Here is a 17,522-nt window from a genome sequence, read left to right as displayed (position 1 = left end):
TGTGGCTGACCTTTACAGTCTTGAGTCTGCCTTACAAAAGCAGCAGGGCCTTAAAAACAAGAACAGACTATCTGCCAGAGCGTAAAGGAACGCCGGCCAAATAGTAGGAACCCAGTAACATTCTGTTGAAGGAAACTGTTGTTTCAAACTATTCCTGAGACTCACAAAAAGTATACCGGCAACACTAACTCCCTTTATTACACGATAACTTTATGAAGGTACTACTTTAGGTCCCTCTTGCAAACATGGAGACCGAAACCGTGAGCGGCAAGTTCTTATAGATGAGGGCAAGACCGCCCCACTACGCAGCACAGACGGCTTTGAGATGAGGGAGACAAGTCTACCCGCACGTCCCCAGTCAGGCGGTCGAAGAACCAGCAGCACTTACCCAGGACGCCCGCTGTACCGTGCCCGCCGCCGTGGGGCCATAGAGCCGCTTTTTCGCCGGTCGGCGCCACACCGCTCCCGCCAAACCTCGCGCCGCTCAGAATAGCCAATCCTGGCCGAGCATGCGCTCGCTCCGCCCCCCAACCTCTTACTCGGATCCACGGCTCCTCCCCTGCCTGGAGCGTGACAGAAAACCCGGATGAACTTCTATACAGAAACGAAACTGGAGTCTGCGCCTTGCAACGACCTGCGGCTAGCCGGGCTTTCACTCCCACCCTTGTCCCGCGCCACATTTCCTGGCTCCTAGATCCCCAACGGCGTGGACACGCCCCTCGGCGGACGGGGAAAGAGAGGAGCCAAAGTTGAAGAGTCAGCGGGGGCGCGGCGGAAGGGGAGGGGTCAAGCTGTGCGTGGGAGGGCCAGCTGCTGACCTCTAGGCTGCTGTGGTGCGTGGCGAACGGGCAGATTTTGAATTCCAGCGGTCATTTTATCTCACTACTTAATCCTTTCATTCGTAAATGGAGAGTCCCTTCCGGAGCTAATGTTCTCGAATTCTTTTCTTAATGTTTAAAATCTTATTTTATAATACGGCTCAGGCATACAAAATAATATAAGAGCTATATTGTAAAGATAAGAACACTCGTGTACCCGTCAATGGAGTAGGAATTGAGTCATTCCCGTACATAGTTTTTGCGCACCCCTCTGCATGTCATCCTCGAGGATAAAGCACTCTTCCGATTTTGTGTTCATCATTGCTGTGCTTTTTAAAAATATATATTTTTATTGAAAATTTTCACACACATAACAGTCCATACATGGTGTACAATCAGTGGCTCACGATATCATCACAGTTGTGTATTCATCACCATGATCATTTTTATAGTACGTTCGTGCTCTGCTTTATTGTAGTTTTTCTACCTTGCTGTATCCTTAAAAAATAATTATTGTATACTTCTAAACGTAATTTCAAAGCTATTTGGATGTATTCTTCTGCAAGTTCAGTTCTTACTCAAAGCTAAATGTTTAGATTTATCCACACTGATGCATGTAGCTGGGCTCAATCATTTTCATTGCCTTTGGAATGCATTAAGTAAATATACCACATTTTATTTGGCAAATATACCAAATTAAATAAAATCGGTTGTTTTCAGTCATTTTGCTATTAGCAACAATGCATCGCAGAACATTTTTCTATGTAACTTGCAGGGCACATGTCTAGGAATGAGTCTATAGGAGTAGATTCTATACCATAGTGATATTACTGCACTATACGATATAGGTATTTTCAGCTTTATATGATAATGCCAGTTTTTACACAATGTTTCCTACAATGCTTGTACAAGTTATCCCACCATCAGCAGCAGCATTAAGAGTCTCCTTGGCTCCACATCTTTATCAATACTTAGAATTTTCAAGACGTTTTACCTATCTACTCAGTTCAAAATGACCTATTGTGTATTTCTGTTATTTTTATACCAAGACACATGGTTTACCATTGCTATATAAAGTTGTCTTTTCTTTTACAACTACTTAAAAATATATACACCTTTCAGAATTAAAAATCTGGTTTCTTTGTGGAGTAGCAATTTTTTAAATCCTCTTTAAAATTTTCATCTATGGAATCTAGTAGTTCCAATCTTTTTATTCTGCCATACCTTACTCATATAATCCTTTATTCCCTTAATTATTCCAATTGTCTCACGCTCAGCATTTCCCAACTCTTTCTTAGACTACAATTAGAAAAGTAGAGTATTCCTGTAGCAGTTGAGGAATGATTTCATAAAATCGGAGAGCTGATCTTTTATTTTCATTATCTCCTTCCCAATAGCATGCAACTGTCCTCCCTCCCTCCCTCTTTCTTTCTCTCTCTCCTTTCTCTCTTTACTTTCTTTTTCTTTCTTTCTTCTCTCCTTCTCTCACTACTCTCTCTTTCATACTTTTGTTCCTATGATCCCTCCCATATATGTTTCACCCACTTATTATTTTAATTTTAAAAAGTTTTTACTTTTACAAACACTCCCTCTTATCCCCTCCTCCCATCCCCCCTTCTTGGCAACCTTTAATCTGCTTTCTATATCTGAATTGGCTATTTTTAGTCATCTCCTACAAGTTATGTCATATAATTTTTGTCCTTACGTGCCTTGCTTATTTCACTAAGCATAATGTTTTCAAGGTTCTTCCATGTTGCAGCATGTCTCATAACTTCATATTTTCTTAAGGCTGCATGTGGACATCCAGTTTTCTCAACACCATTTATTGAAGACTATACTTTCCCCACTGCAGGTATTTGGCACCTTGTCAAAAAGCAATTGGCAAGCTGTGGACTAAGAGTGGGATAATGACAACAACATGCTGGTAGCGAGAACAAAAGGGACATGAACATCTCAGCAAAGTTTCTTGCTTATTTCACTGAGCATAATGCTTTCAAGGTTCTTCCATGTTGCAGCATGTCTCATAACTTACTATTTTCTTAAGGCTGAATAATATTTCCATTGTCTGTATGTATCACATTTTGTTTATTTGTTGATGCATAGTTGGTTTGTTTTGCCTTTGAGCTATTGTGAATAATGCAGCTATAAACAGTGGTGTACAAGCATATGTTTGTGACCAGGTTTTTATTCTGTGGGCAAATACCTACAAGTGGGCATGCCAGTTCACATGGTAATTTCATACTTAAGTTTGTGGGGACCCATGAGGGAGGATGAGAGGCCACTACTATATCAACATAATGGCAATATCATAAGCCCCCAGAACTTAGAATCAGCTCTGTGAGAATGGGGAGTGGAGGAAAATTGTTAAATGGCTGAATTTAAACCTAAAGCAACCAACATCTATACTTCAGTACATCATCACTTGACGTCAGAGAGAATGAAACTCAAAGGCTACATAAAATTCACTTAAAAAATAAAGTTGCTTTTCATTGTACATCTGAGTTTTGCCATCTAAAAAATATATCTATACTTCCCATAATTATATAAAAATGCTGGAAGTGACTCAAACATCTAATAATAGTGGAACACTTAATAAACTATGGCAGTGATTTCTCTATCTGGCTGATGAGAATCACCAATGGCTATAACAAACAAACAAGCAAATACAGATTCCTAGTCCCTATTTCAGAACCACTAGGTCAAAATCTCTGGGGATGGGAATTGGGGTTTTTTTTGTTTGGGTTTTGTTTTAGTTTTAAACAAAATCGGTTCATTGAACTTAGCGGTGAACAACCCCATAATGGTAATAACAAGCAAAAATAGAAATAGTCTTAAATTACAAAACATGAGAATAAAATAATATGTAAAGATGACCGTCCTTAATCTAAGGGTGGACAAATTGGACATTAAATAAGAACAGATTTGTTTGGGGTAGCTTGAGCATGCCCTGGCTAATTGGCAGGCAGTCCTGGAAAACCTCCGAGAATAGATTTCCATCCAACATGGATATGAGACTACTTCAAAGTCTTTATTTTAATCCCTAATTGAAAATTAGCAGGCAGCCAGTGCCTCAATTGCTAATGGCCTCAGGTTTGGTTATTTATAAGGAGAAATACAAACACATAATGAGTTATTCCTTAAGACCAGCTTTGGGGGACACTAGCCGTGAGCCAGGACCTTTCCTATACATGGATACACGTGCACCCAAACTAACCCACAGGTAATGGGATCCTTTCTAGTTTTCCACTGTTGGTATAAACAAGCCCACGACAGCATCTAAATAGATGTCAACACTGGACATTTGAGTGTGTGGCACCCTAACTGTTGATGTCTGTTCTCAAACACTATCCCATTCAAACATTTTTCTATACATAAGGCAGGATATGTCATGGCATCACACACTCAGCTGTACGCAAATTAATTCTTTAAATTTAATCAGTCCTTATAAAACTTCCCAATTAATTAGTAAAAGTTGGCTTATTTTAATAGCCTTAAACATTGGGCACCATTTAAACAAGACATTCTTAAAAAAAAAAAAAGCCACATAATAGTTCATAGTAATTTACAAGTGAATAGTATACAATTAGATACAGAGGTAGAAATTCACATTTACGATGTTTCCCTAATGTATTATTATATATATACCAAATTCAAGGTGCAAAGTAGTTTGCTTTACAAAAAAAAAAATACTGTGAAAATGTCATTTGTGAATAAAACTTTCAAAAGAATCTTCATATCCTTCCATACATACTCCATAGAATAAGACTTTTCCCCCCTCAATTTTGATAGTTGGCATAATAATGGGGACTTTTCTATGTAGAAGTTCCCATTTTTCAAACAGTTTCTTTGCAGAACTGTTACATATTCTAGATAAAGAGTCTATACAAAGGAATTTAGGGTGTTTTGCTTCAAACATCTCAGGGTTCTGATGATCAGTAAGGAGAAGGAATTGAATGGTGCTTGATGATATTGTATACAGCCATTAAAAATGAGAGTTACAAAAATCATGTAGAAAATCCTTCCGATATTCTAAATAAAATAGAGTCAAGATTACAAAAACAAACCACCCAACCAACTGGCCATAAATGTGTGGGTCTATTTCTGGACTTCCTATTTTGTTCCACTGATCTATTTGTATATCTTTGTGACAGTACCACCGTGTTTTGACTACTATTACTTTATAATACAATTTGAAATCTGGAGTGAGAGTCCAACACCCAACAACCCTGTCCTTCTTTTTCAAGATTATTTCGGTAATTCAGGGCCCTTTGTAGTACCATATGAATTTATGAATCAGTTTTTCCATTTATGCAAAAAAGATGCTGGAATTTTAATAGGGATTACATTGAATTTGAATATTGCTTTGGGTAATATTGACATATTGTCAGTGTAAATTCTTCCCATCCATGAGTATGGGATAGCCTACCACTTATTTAGGTCTTCTTTAATTTCTTTTCAGTTATCGGTATACAAATCTTTTATATCCTCAGTTAAATTTATTCCTCGATATTTTATTCTTTTAGATGTGATTGTAAATGAATTGCTCTTTTTCAAGTTCCTTTTTGGATTGTTTATTGCTAGTGTGTAGGAACGCTTGTTTTTTTGTGTGTTGTTGATGTTCTCTACTGAAGTCGTTTATTAGCTGTAATCATTTTCTTGTGTAATCCTTTGAATTTTCTATATATAATATCATGCTATCTACAAATAGAATAGTTTTATTTCTTCCTTTCCAATTTGGATACATTTTATATCTTTTTCTTGATGAATTGTTCTGGCAAGAACTTCTAGTTCAATATTGAATAACACTGGTGAAAACCAGCATCTGTGTCTATTTCCCGGATTAATTCTTCTTTAATCCTTAGGGGGAAAACTTTTAAGTCTTTCATTAGTGAGTATGATGTTACCTGTGGGTTTTTGATAAACGGCCTTTATCACACTGAGAAAACTCCCTTCTACTCCACCTTTTCTGTGTATTTTTATCAAGGGAGGGTGCTAGAATTTGTTGAATGCCTTTTTGGCATCAATTGGGATAATCAAATGTTTTTTCCCTTCATTCTATTTATGTAGTTTTGATACATTGATTGGTTTTCTTATGTTGAACTACCTTTGCATTGCTGGGAATAATACCACTGGGTCATTGTATATAATCTTTTAATATGCTGTTGAATTTGGCTTGATAGTATTTTGTTCAGGATTCTTGCAACTCTATTCAAAAGGGAAATTTGCCCATAAATTTCTTTCCTTGTGATGTCTTTACAATGCTTTGGGATTAGAGTAATGCTACATCATAAAATGATTTAGGAAATGTTCCCTCCTCTTGAATTCTTTGGAAAATATTAGTAGGGATTGATATTAATTCTTCTTTAATCGTTTGGCATAATTCACCAGTGAGGCTATCTGGTCTTGGACTTTTTTTGGTGGAAGGTTTTGATTCAATCTCTGAACTTGTTATAGATTTTGTGGTGTTTTCTGCTTCTTCTTGAATTAGTTTGGGTATTGCTGTATTTCTAGGAATTTTTCCATTTCTTCTAAACTCTAGTTTGTTGGCATGCAATTGTTCATAATGTTCTCATATAATCCTCTTTATTTCTGTACTCAGTGGTGATATCACCATCTTCCATTTTGATTTTAGTTATTTGCATCTTGTCACTTTTTTCTTTGTCACTATAGCTAAATGTTTGTCAATTTTATTGATTTTTTTCAAAGAACTATTTGTTTTGCTTATTCTCTCAATTGCTTTTCTACTCTATTTCATTTAACTCTGCTCTTATTTTAATTACAGCCTTCCTTCTACTAAGCTTGCTCTTGCCTTCTTAGTTCCTCAAAATATATAAAGTTAGGTTATGAATTTGAATTATTTCTTCTTTTTTAATATAGGCATTCATAGTTATAAATATCCTCTGAGCACTGCCTTCACAGCATCACATAAATTTTGTTGTAACTTAGTCTTCATTTTCCTCCAAGTATTTTCAATTCCCTTGTAATTTTTTCCTTAATCCACTGTTTGTGTAAGGGTGTTGTATTTAATTCCCATGGATTTGTAAATTTTGTAGTCTTCCTCTGTTATTGATTTCTAGTTTCACTCAATTGTAGTCAGAGAGGTTGCTTCCTATGATCTCAATTTTTCTAATTTACTGAGACTTCACTTGTGCCCTAAAATATAATCTATCCTAGAGAATTACCTGTGCTCACTTTAAAGGAAAGTGGATCCTGCTATTATTGGGTCAAGTATTCTATATATTTTAGTTAGATCTAGCTGGTTTATAATGTTGTTCAGATCTTTTATTTCTTTATTGATCTTTTTTTTTTTTAGATCTTCTATCCATTATTGACTGTGGTGTATTGAAATCTCTAACTATTATTGTAAAACTGTCTCTATGTCCCTTTATTTCAGCCACTGTTTGCTTCATATATTTTGACAGTCTTTGTTAGGTGCATATATATTTATAATTGTTGTCTTCTTGTCGAGTTGACACTTTTATCAATTTATAATGCCCCTCTTTGACTCTTGAAATGGTTTTTAGCTTAAAGTCTATTTTGTCTGATACTATTCTAGCTATCCCTGCTTTTTAATTATTATTTGCATGAAATGGTTTTTCCATCCTTTCACTTTCAGCTCATTTGTATCTGTGGATCTAAGATGGGTCTCTTGTAAACAGTACATACTTGGGGCATGTTCATTATCCATTCTACTAATCTCTGCCTTTTGATTGGATAATTTAATACATTTACATTTAAGGAAATTACTGATAAGGCAAGATTTAATTCTGCCATTTTGCTAATCATTTGTTTTTTGTAAGTATTCTACGTTTTTTGTCTTCCCTTTGTTCCACTATTGCCTTCCTTTTTTGTTTGGGATGATCTTTTATAATAAGCTACTCTGGATTACCTCATATCTTTTCTGAGTAGGTTTTTTAAAGATATTTTCCTTATGGTTACCATAAGGGTTACATTTACCATCCGAAATCTATTACATTTAGTTTTTGTTGATACCATCTTGCTTCCAATAGCATAAATGTACTTTGTTCCCATAACCCTTCATTACTCCCTTTTATGTTGCTCTTGTCCCAAATTACCTCATCGCACATTGCGTTCCCAGTAACAAAGGTTTATGTTTGCTCTTTTATTCATTTGAATTTTAACCCACATAAGTAAATGACAGTACCATAAATGAAAAATTAAGTAATACTGGCATTTATATTTATCCATATATTTGCCTACACTGGTAGAGCTTCATTTCTTTATCTGGCATCAAAATATCATTCAGTGACCTTTCCTTCAATATAGAGGACTCCTGTCAGCATTTCCTATAAGGCAGGTCTAGTGATAATGAATTCTCTCAGTTTTTGTCCAGAAATGTATTAATTTATCCTTCATTTTTTAATGAAAACTTTGCTGGGTATATTATTCTCAAGTAACAGGTTTTTTTTCAACACTTTAAATATGTCCTCCCATTGCCTTCTCGCTTCCATGGTTTCTGTTGAAAAATAGGACATTAATCTTATAAAGGATCCTTATATGTGGTGTGTCACTTTTCTCTTGCTGCTTTTAAGGTTCTGTCTTTATTGTTGGAATTGGTCAGTTTGATGAAAATGTGTCTTAGGTTAGATCTGTTTGGGTTTATCCTGTTTGGCATCTGTTGAGCATCTTGGATTTGTATTCAAATATTTCATCTAATTTGGAAGTTACTGCCATTAATTCTTCAAATATTTTTTTCTGGCCCTTTATTCTTCTCTTCTCTTTCTGAGATTCTTATGATGTGTACATTGGTGCACTTGATGGTATCCCACATGTTTTCCTCAAGCTCTGTTCATCTTTTTCCATTTATTTTTCTTTCTGCTTCTCAACCTGAACATTTTCAATTTTCACGTTTTCACATTCACTTATCCTTTGTTCTGCCTCCTCTAATCTTCTTTTGAATCCCTCTATTGAATTTCTCACTTCAGTTACTGTTACTTTTAATTTCCAGTCTTTCCACTAGGGTTTTCTTTATAAATTCTATCTTTTATTGCAATTTTCATTTCATTCATATATTGTTTTCCTGATCACTTTTAGTTCTTGGTCCATGTTTCTCTTTAGTTCATTGAACCTATTTATGAAAGTCTGTAATGAGAAATCAGGATTTCAGGGATGATTTTGATTACTGAATCATTACATAGATATTCCTTTTTGCTTTCAGTATATTGTTGTAGACAGAGGGAAACACCTGAAATCTCCAAATTGTAATCCAACTGCCTTGATCTCTGATGATGATGATTGTATAGCCTTTATCTTCTGCCCCTGAGATTATAAAAAACCTTCTGATTAAACTTCATTTGTACCCAGTTATCCAGGTTTTTAAATTTAGAGTCTTATAATGATTAAAGACAACCCCTAATGTTTATTAATGAGAGGTCTTGGGTCAGCCCAGACTTAACCCATCACAAGTCCAAAGTTATCTTGATAACTGAGACTGGGTCTATTCAAACTAGGCCCGCCTGACATGTGCAGTAGCTTAGACTTTAACCTATAAGTCACTATACCTATTATAATAATAAAAATCACTTCCATCATCATATTAAAGCTGCCATTTTCTTACATACATTCTATGACTAAGCATGTAATCAATCTGCACATGCTCAATAATTAGATCACCTCTAATTATATCAGCTGGGGCCACTCTTTTTCCTAAAACCTGCCCATCTTTTAATTCTATAAAACTATCAGAATTACTGCAGTTCTAAGCCTTCTTTAAAGTGAGCCTAAGAGTAACCCCCAGAGAACATCTTTTGTTGCTCAGATGTGGATTCTCTCTCCAAGCCAGCTCAGCAGGTGAACTCGCTGCCCTCCCCACTATGTGGAAAATGACTACTGGTGGTGTAAATCTTGGTGGCAACGTGGGGCAGAACTCCTGGGATGAGCTGGGACCCAGCATCGTGAGATTGAGAAAGCCTTCTTGACCAAAAGGCGGAAGAGAAAAATGAGACAAAATAAAGTTTCAGTGGCTGAGAGTTTTCAAACAGAGTCAAGAGGTTATCCTGGAAGGTATTCTTATACATTATATATATATATATATATGTTTCTTTTAGTTTATGGTGCATTGGAGTAGCTGGAGGAAAGTATCTGAAACTGGTTGCACTGTGTTCCAGTAGCCATGTGTCTTGATGATGATTGTAGAATGATATAGCTTTCACAGTCTGACTGTGTGATTGTGAAAACCTTGTGTCTGATGCTCCTTTATCCAGTGTATGGACAGATGAGTACAAGAAAATATGGATAAAAAATAAATAAATAATACAGGGGATAAGGGATAAAATAAATTGGGTAGATGGAAATACTAGTGGTCACTGAGAGGGAGAGGTAAGGGGTACGAGTTTTTTTCTTCTTTTTAATTTCTTTTTCTGGAGTGATTCAAGGGCTCTAAAAATGATCATAGTGATGAATACACACTTGTGATGATACTGTGAGCCACTGATTGTACACCATGTATGGACTGTATCTGTGTGAAGATTTGTCAATAAAAATATGTTTTTTTTTTAAAAAAAGAATTACAGCAGTTCAGGGAGACAGATTTTGGGCCACTAGGCCATTTGATCTCCTGCTACACGCCTGGTAATAAACTTTTTCTCTCTTTGATACCCCAGTGTCTCAGGAAATGGTCATTTGAGTGTTTTGGCAACAGAATCCACTGCCTTTGTGTTACCAGACTGAGTTACTGAGTGTGTTCTTTTGTCAGACACACTCAGTAACTGTGTGTAGCAGGAGATCAGATGGCCCGGTGGCCCAAAATCTGTCTCCCTGAACTGCAGTAATTCTGATAATTTTATTAGAGAAAAAGATGGGCAGGGTTTAGGATAATGAGCACAGTGGCCCCCAAGGGATGTAATTAGAGGTGATCTGATTACTGAGCATGGGCAGATGGATGGCAGGCTTAGTCACAGAACTTAGATAAGAAAATGGTGGAATGAGGTATAGGTGACTTGTAGGTTAAAGTCGGAGCTTTTTGCACGTCAGGCTGGCCCATTTTGAGTAGAATCAGTCTCAGTTATCAAGAAAACTTTGGATTTAAGGTGGTTTAGTTCTGGGCTGACCCAAGACCCTTCATTAATAAACATTAGGGGCTGTCTTTAGTGATTATAAGACAATAAGGTGGAAAAACGAAGGTTAGCCAGAAAGTTTTTGCAATCACAGCGGCAGAAAATAAGGGCTATATCATTATTAGAGATTAAGGTAGCTGGATTACAATTTAGAAACTTCAGGTGTTTCCCCCTCTGTCTACTCTAAAATATCAGGAATCAAAAAGGAATATCTATATAATGATTCAGTAATCAAAATCACCCCAGTTACATACATTTGTCCAATAATAAGTTAATGTTCTAAGATTCTTGGTTATAATTCCAGAGACTGCACTTCCTCTGGAATATTTTCCATTCACATTATTTTTTTATTTCTGGTAACTGGGTTATAATTTCCTGTCTCCTGCTATGTTTTGATTTCTTTTGATGAGAACTGGCTATTTGAGTATTATGTTTCGATCACTCTGAAAATCCAGTTCTCCCACTCCTCAGTCTGTCAGACCATGAGCAGGAAGTAAAAAAGTAAGGATGACAAGGAAGAAAAGAAAGGACGACAAAGGAAGAAAAGCAGGAAGGAGGAAGAAAATGAGGAAGATAAAACAAAGAATACTAACAGACAAAACACCCCACTCAGACACATACACACACACACAAAAAGAAAAAAACAAGGAAAAAGATAATGAAGTGCACTGCCTTTGCAAGTCTCTTGTTATATGTTAGTAAAAAACCATAAGCTTCTGCTTTTGAAGCTGAAGCCTCAGCCAGCATCCCTGCTCATCCCTCAGGGATTTTCCAGATCCAAAAATACAAAACTGAGAAATTAAAAAAAAACCAACCTGAAAAAAAATGAAAAAGAAAAGAAGTTCATGGACTCTTTATATCTAGTAAGTGCTGGCACATAGCCAGAAGATGCGGCTTCTGAGAAAAACCAAAGCCACTATCTGGGGCCCTCAGGGACCCATTAGACTAAACCAAAGAAAGAGAAAGAAGAAATCCAACCAGTGAAAAATTGCACTGGGCCTTTAAGACCTGGTAGATGCTGGTGGAGGCCAGAAGCCACACTGGGGAGAGGGTTGAAAGCTCTCAAATAGCACAGTATCCCTGTACTGTGCTCTCAGGGATCTGTCAGACCCGGAAATGCCCATACACAGAAGAAAGCAAACATCCAAGGAAGGTGCGCTGAGTCCAGGTGGAGGCTGGTGGGGGCTGTAAGCACTGCACCCACAGGGTGAAGCCGAACCTGGCTTCCCTGCTGTTTCCTCAGGGATTCCCCTTGAGGCTCAACCCTGACACTCAACCCAAACTTTTAGAGGCAGAGGTTTCCTCTCCCAGCCCTGGCCCCAGCTGGCCCCACCTGGAATCCAGGCCACTTGGCTGTGACCACAGCTGTTGCTAGCTGCTGCTGTGGGGGCTGAGCGATGGTTCGTGCTTTCACTTACAAAACGTGAACTTCTCCTCTGGCACCAAATGTCCATTCTGGTTGCAGGATTACCACCTATTTAAGTCCAGCCAGTCTCTTTTTCCAGCTCTTTCATTTTTCTATTGGAGGGAGAGAATTGCAAATCTTCCTACTCCACCATTTAGCACATGTGCTGTCTCCTGTTGTGTATTAAATTGTAATTTCCCTCAGATCCCTCTTCCTTTCGTTGCTTATAGTCCACTCCTGTTACCTCTTCAGTTAAATGCCTGTACATATCTTTCATGTGTTTTCATGCTGGACTGTTGGTCTTTTTAAAAAAATATTTTTGTGGTGCGAGCTGTGCATGATGGGAACACAGGTTCAGGGCCCAGTGGAAACTTTCCCCAAATGACCACTTTACTACGTACACAGCACAAAGGGTCCCAAAGAGCAGGGGTAGAGACCCCATGTCCCGGTTTGAAAGATTTATGTACCCTAGAAAAGCCATAGTTCAATCCTAATCCAATTTTGTGGCGGCAGCAGTTTCTTTTAAACCCTATTCAGTACTGTATGTTGGAAACTTGATTAGATTATCTCCACAGAGATGTGTCTCACCCAATTGTGGGTATTAACCTCTCATTAGAGGGAGATGTGACTCCACCCATTCCAGGTAGGTCTTGATTAGTTTGCTGGCATCCTTTAAAAGAGGAAGCATTTTTGGAAAGAGCCACCAAGACAGAGTCCTCCAGCCAGAGCCCTTGGAGATGAAGAAGGAAAACGCCCCTGGGGGAGCTTCATGAAACAAGAAGCCTGGAGAGAAAGTTAGCAGATGTCACCACGTTCCCCATGTGCTTTTCCAGTTGCGAGAGAAACCCTGAACTTCATTGACCTTTCTTGAATGAAGGTAACCTCTTGTTGGTGACTTAATTTGAACATTTTTATAGACTCACTTTAATTTGAACACATCCATGGCCCTAGAACTGTAAACTTGCAGCTTAATACATTTCCCCTTTTAAAAAGCCATTCTGAGCAGGCCACGGTGACTCAGCAGGCAGAGTTCTCAACCTGCCATGCCAGAGACCCGGGTTCGATTCCTGGTGCCTGCCTGCCCATGCCAAAAAAAAAGAAAAAGAAAGAAAGAAAAAGCCATTCTGTTTCTGGTATATTGCATTCCCAGAAGCCAACAAACTAGAATACCCCCATCATGGCCAGACTCCCAGGTGGCCAAAACCTGCTTAGGTCAGAGTCGGTGGATGGCCATTTCACAAGCTCTACTTCACATCAGAGAAAAGAGCTAAGTCTATGCTGTTTGTATTTATCTAGCCTAGGGGGTGGGGACCCTGCCACTGAAAATTCCTGCTTTCAGTCTGGGGCTACTTGTTCCCAGTTTCAGGGTTTAAGGTCTGGTCTGGACTTTTCAACAGACTTAACGTCTCCCCCAGACTGTGGAATAGTCTGGAAACAGACTGAAACATGGTCACTACACTAGAAAAGGAGGTGGCGGGTTGGGGGGGGGGGCGGTCTGGGGAGGGTAGGCAAAGGGCTGGAATGACCACTGAGCCTTGTATGTGTGGTTTCCCCAGCAACTGTTTTTTCAGGAGTTCCTTTATATATTGGAGAAGCACATCCTTTACTATGTGTTTCAATCTATGGCTTCTTCTTGTGTATTTTAAACATAAGTCGTGCCTTACCTCTATTTTTATAAAGTTTTTTTTCAATTTTTATGAGCAATACATGTTTTTGCAATGGTTTATTCATTTTTGAAGTAAAATTTATGCGCTGTGAAATGCACAACTCTTATGGTACAGTGCATGAGTTTTCAAAAACACACATGCAACCAACATGCCAATCAAGCTATAGTATATGTCCATCAGTCCAAAAAGTTTCTTTGTGTCTCCTTCCAATCATTTTCCACATCCCACAAGTAGCCACTGTTCTGATTTTTATCACTGTAAATTAGATTTATGTGTTCTGTAACTTCATATAGTGAGTGGAGTGACACAGTAGGCATCCTTTAATTTATCATTTATGTATGCAGCAGTTCATTTTTTTTTATTGCTGAGCAGTGTTCCATTATATGAATATATCACAATTAGGTTAGCTATTATTCTGTTGAAAAATATTTCAACTGTTTTCAGTTTGGGCCTATTATTAACAAAGCTTTTATAAACATTCCTATCAAGCTTTTTTGTGGCTATGTTTTCAAGTTGTCTCAACTATTCTAGATCTTTGTATTTCTATGTAAATTTTAGAATCAGCTTGTCAATTTCCAGAGAAAATCTACTGAGATTTTGTTGAATATTTCATTAAATCTGTAAATCAATTTAGTAAAGAATGGACATCTGTTAGGAATATTGAGATTTCTAATCTATCTCTCCACTTATTTAGGTTTTCTTTACTTTAGCTCAGCAACATTTGTAGATTTCAGTGAACAGGTTTTACATGCCTCTCACTAAATTTTTTCGTAGGTATTTTACGTTTTTTTATATTACTGTAAATGATACTGTTTTTCAAACTTCTCTTTCTAGTTGTCTTGCAAATATATAGAAATATATGTAAATTTTGCTTATTAAAAACTTGCTAAATTTGCTTTTTAGTTCAAGTAACTTTTTGGAGATTCCTGGGAAAATCTACAGAGACGTTCATGTAATCTGTTACAAGAGAAAATTATACCTCTCCAATCTTTATGTCTTTAGTTTCTTCTTCTTACCTTATTCTATCAGCTAGTACCTCCAGGAAAATGTTGTATAGCTGTTGAGAGCAGGCATCCTGGCCTTGTTTCTGATTTTAGGGAAACCACAGAACATCTGGCCATGAAGTACCATGTTAAATGATGAATACACAACTATGTGATGATATTGTGAGTCACTGATTATATACCAAGTATGGAATGTTTGTATGTTAAGAATGTTTGTGTTTGTATGTTGTTTTATCAGTAAAAAAAGAAAAAAAGATAGATTCTCATATCTAGATGCCTTTTGTCAGACTGAGGAAGTTCCCCTCTGTGGCTGAGAGTTGTTTTGTTTTGTGTTAATCAGGAATGGGTATCAAATTTTTTCCAAATGCTTTTTCTACATCTATCGAGATGATCATATAGATTATCTCCTTTTCTTCTATTAATGTGATGAATTACATAGAATAGTAAATTAAACCTGCATTCCTGGAATAAGCTCTGCATTATCCTTTCTATATTTACCTGAATTTAATTTGCTGATATTTTGGTAAAGAATGTTTTTGCAATTGTTTTTGTTTGGCAAGAAGTCTACATTCATGAAGGATATTGCTCTGTAGTTTTTAATCAGGTTGTAGATTCAGGTTATGCCTGTCTCATAAAACAAGTTGGGAAATAGTCCCTTCATTCCTCCTCTATTTCCTGAAAAAGTTTGCATAACATTGGTATTATTTCTTCCTTAAATATTTGATAGAATTCACCACTGACGTTGTCTGTCCCTTGAGTTTCTTCATGGGAAGATTTTTAATGAAAAATCAGATAGAAAAGTAAAATTAGGAAGATAAAAGTAAAAAAGATACAGAGATACATAGATTTTCTACTTATTTCATGTCCACTTTTATAAATTGCATTATTAAAGAATTTGTCCATTTAATTTAATTTATTCAGTTTATAATACTTCCTTTTATACTTTTAATAACTGTAAGATATTCTTGTTGAAGAGCACTTTGAAACCTATTACTTTTTTCTTTCTTTGCTTTGTATATAGGTTATATTATACAATAAAAAAGTTAAAAAAAAAACCGTAAGATATATCCCTACTTTTACTCCTGATACGGATAACTTCTTCTCTTTTTCTTTTGTCATTTTTTCTCAGAATTCATCAATTTTCAAAAAATGAACACTTGGCTTTGCTAATTGTTTCTTTTATCTGCTTTCTATTTCATTAGTTTCTGCCATAATATTCTTTATTTCTTCCTTTGGAGACCCCAATTATGCATGCATTAAGCCACTTGAAGTTGTCCCAAAATTCACTGATGCTCTCTTTATTTGTTTAATCTTTTCTCACTCTTTCTCTCTTTCATTTTGCATAGTTTCTATTGCTATATTTTACAATTCACTTATATTTTCTTCTATAACATCTAATCTGCCATTAACCCCATTTAGTGTTATTTTAATTTTATATGTTATAGTTATTCTCCCTAGAAGTTTGATTTGGCTTTTTTAAAAATACCTTCCATACCTCTACCTTACTATTTGAACACAAGGAAAACATGGGGTTATAGACAAAATATGCCTAATTAAATTTGAATTTTAGATAAACCACATATGATTTTTTAGTTTAAGTACGTGCTATGAAAAAGTTGCATATTAAAATAAAGAAGTTACACTTATTGTTAATCTGAAATGATAATTTAACTAAGCTTTCTGTATTGTTATTTGCTAAATCTGGCAATGCTAAAAATACAGTCATATTACCTTTTTTTTTTCTTTTACATAGGCAGGCTCCGGGAATTGGACCCAGGTCTCTGGCACAGCAGGCAAGAATTCTGCCACTGTACCACTGGTTACTGCCCCAGTTATAGTAACTTTTAATGTACTTGGCTGCTAATTCTATCTTCAGTGACAGTTCTGGATCGATTTTCAGTGATTGCGTTTTCTCCTCTTTATGAGTCATATTTTCCTTCTTCTTTGCGTACCTGGCAATTTTTTTTTTGGAGGGCTGCTAGACATTGTAAATTTTACCATTTTGGCATAAGTTATTTGGAAACAATTTGATATTTTTGGATACAACTTTTAAGATTTGCTAGGGGGAAGGAGAGCCGTGTTTCATATAGTGCTCATTATTTCCTAGCGCCGAGGCACAACCCTTCCTTGTACTCAATGCCCCAAGAATCATGAGGTTTCCGAGTCTAGCTAACAGGCACAGGCGACCTTCTAAGACCTGTACTTTATCCATCCGTGTCAGCCTATAGAAGACATATGCTAAATTCAACAGTCTCGTGTTTGAGGAGGGGGTGAGAAGAAATAGGGAGTGAAGTATAGATCTGGAAACAGAGGAGCAGAGAGAGTGGAGCTCCAGAGGCATCCAGGGACAATACGAGCTGAGAAACCTTGAGATTCTGGAGAAAAGATGAGGTCAGGAAGCTGGAGGATAACCAGGTGGCAGGCCCTTAAATTATGTAATACAGTTCCATGTTTGGAAACTGAAGAAACAACAACTAATGTTTTTGCAATACAATCTTTGGAAAGTGAAGAATTACAAAACATCTTGTGTTCTTAGGATAAATTCAGTTAGT

The 17,522-nt window shown here is 36.8% G+C and overlaps 1 protein-coding gene across 3 annotated transcripts in view; it reads right to left on the bottom strand.

Annotated features, from left to right (window-relative positions):
* The window catches only part of CENPU (centromere protein U), a 77,261-nt gene extending 76,741 nt beyond the window's left edge, over positions 1-520 (bottom strand). For 2 of the 3 annotated variants that reach the window (XM_077144537.1, XM_077144538.1), the window contains exon 1: positions 389-520. In XM_077144537.1, coding sequence (XP_077000652.1) covers positions 389-429 — 41 coding nt within the window. In that variant the 5' untranslated portion in view covers positions 430-520. The remainder of the gene's footprint in view (positions 1-388) is intronic. The other variant, XM_077144539.1, reaches the window with a different exon arrangement.
* Positions 521-17,522: the final 17,002 nt, after the last annotated feature.

The sequence above is a fragment of the Tamandua tetradactyla genome, chromosome 26, assembly GCF_023851605.1.
Source record: "Tamandua tetradactyla isolate mTamTet1 chromosome 26, mTamTet1.pri, whole genome shotgun sequence".
In the NCBI taxonomy this organism is placed as follows: Eukaryota; Metazoa; Chordata; class Mammalia; order Pilosa; family Myrmecophagidae; genus Tamandua; species Tamandua tetradactyla.
Note: the sequence above shows the minus strand (reverse complement) of the source record. Positions and strands in the feature narration are given on the sequence as shown.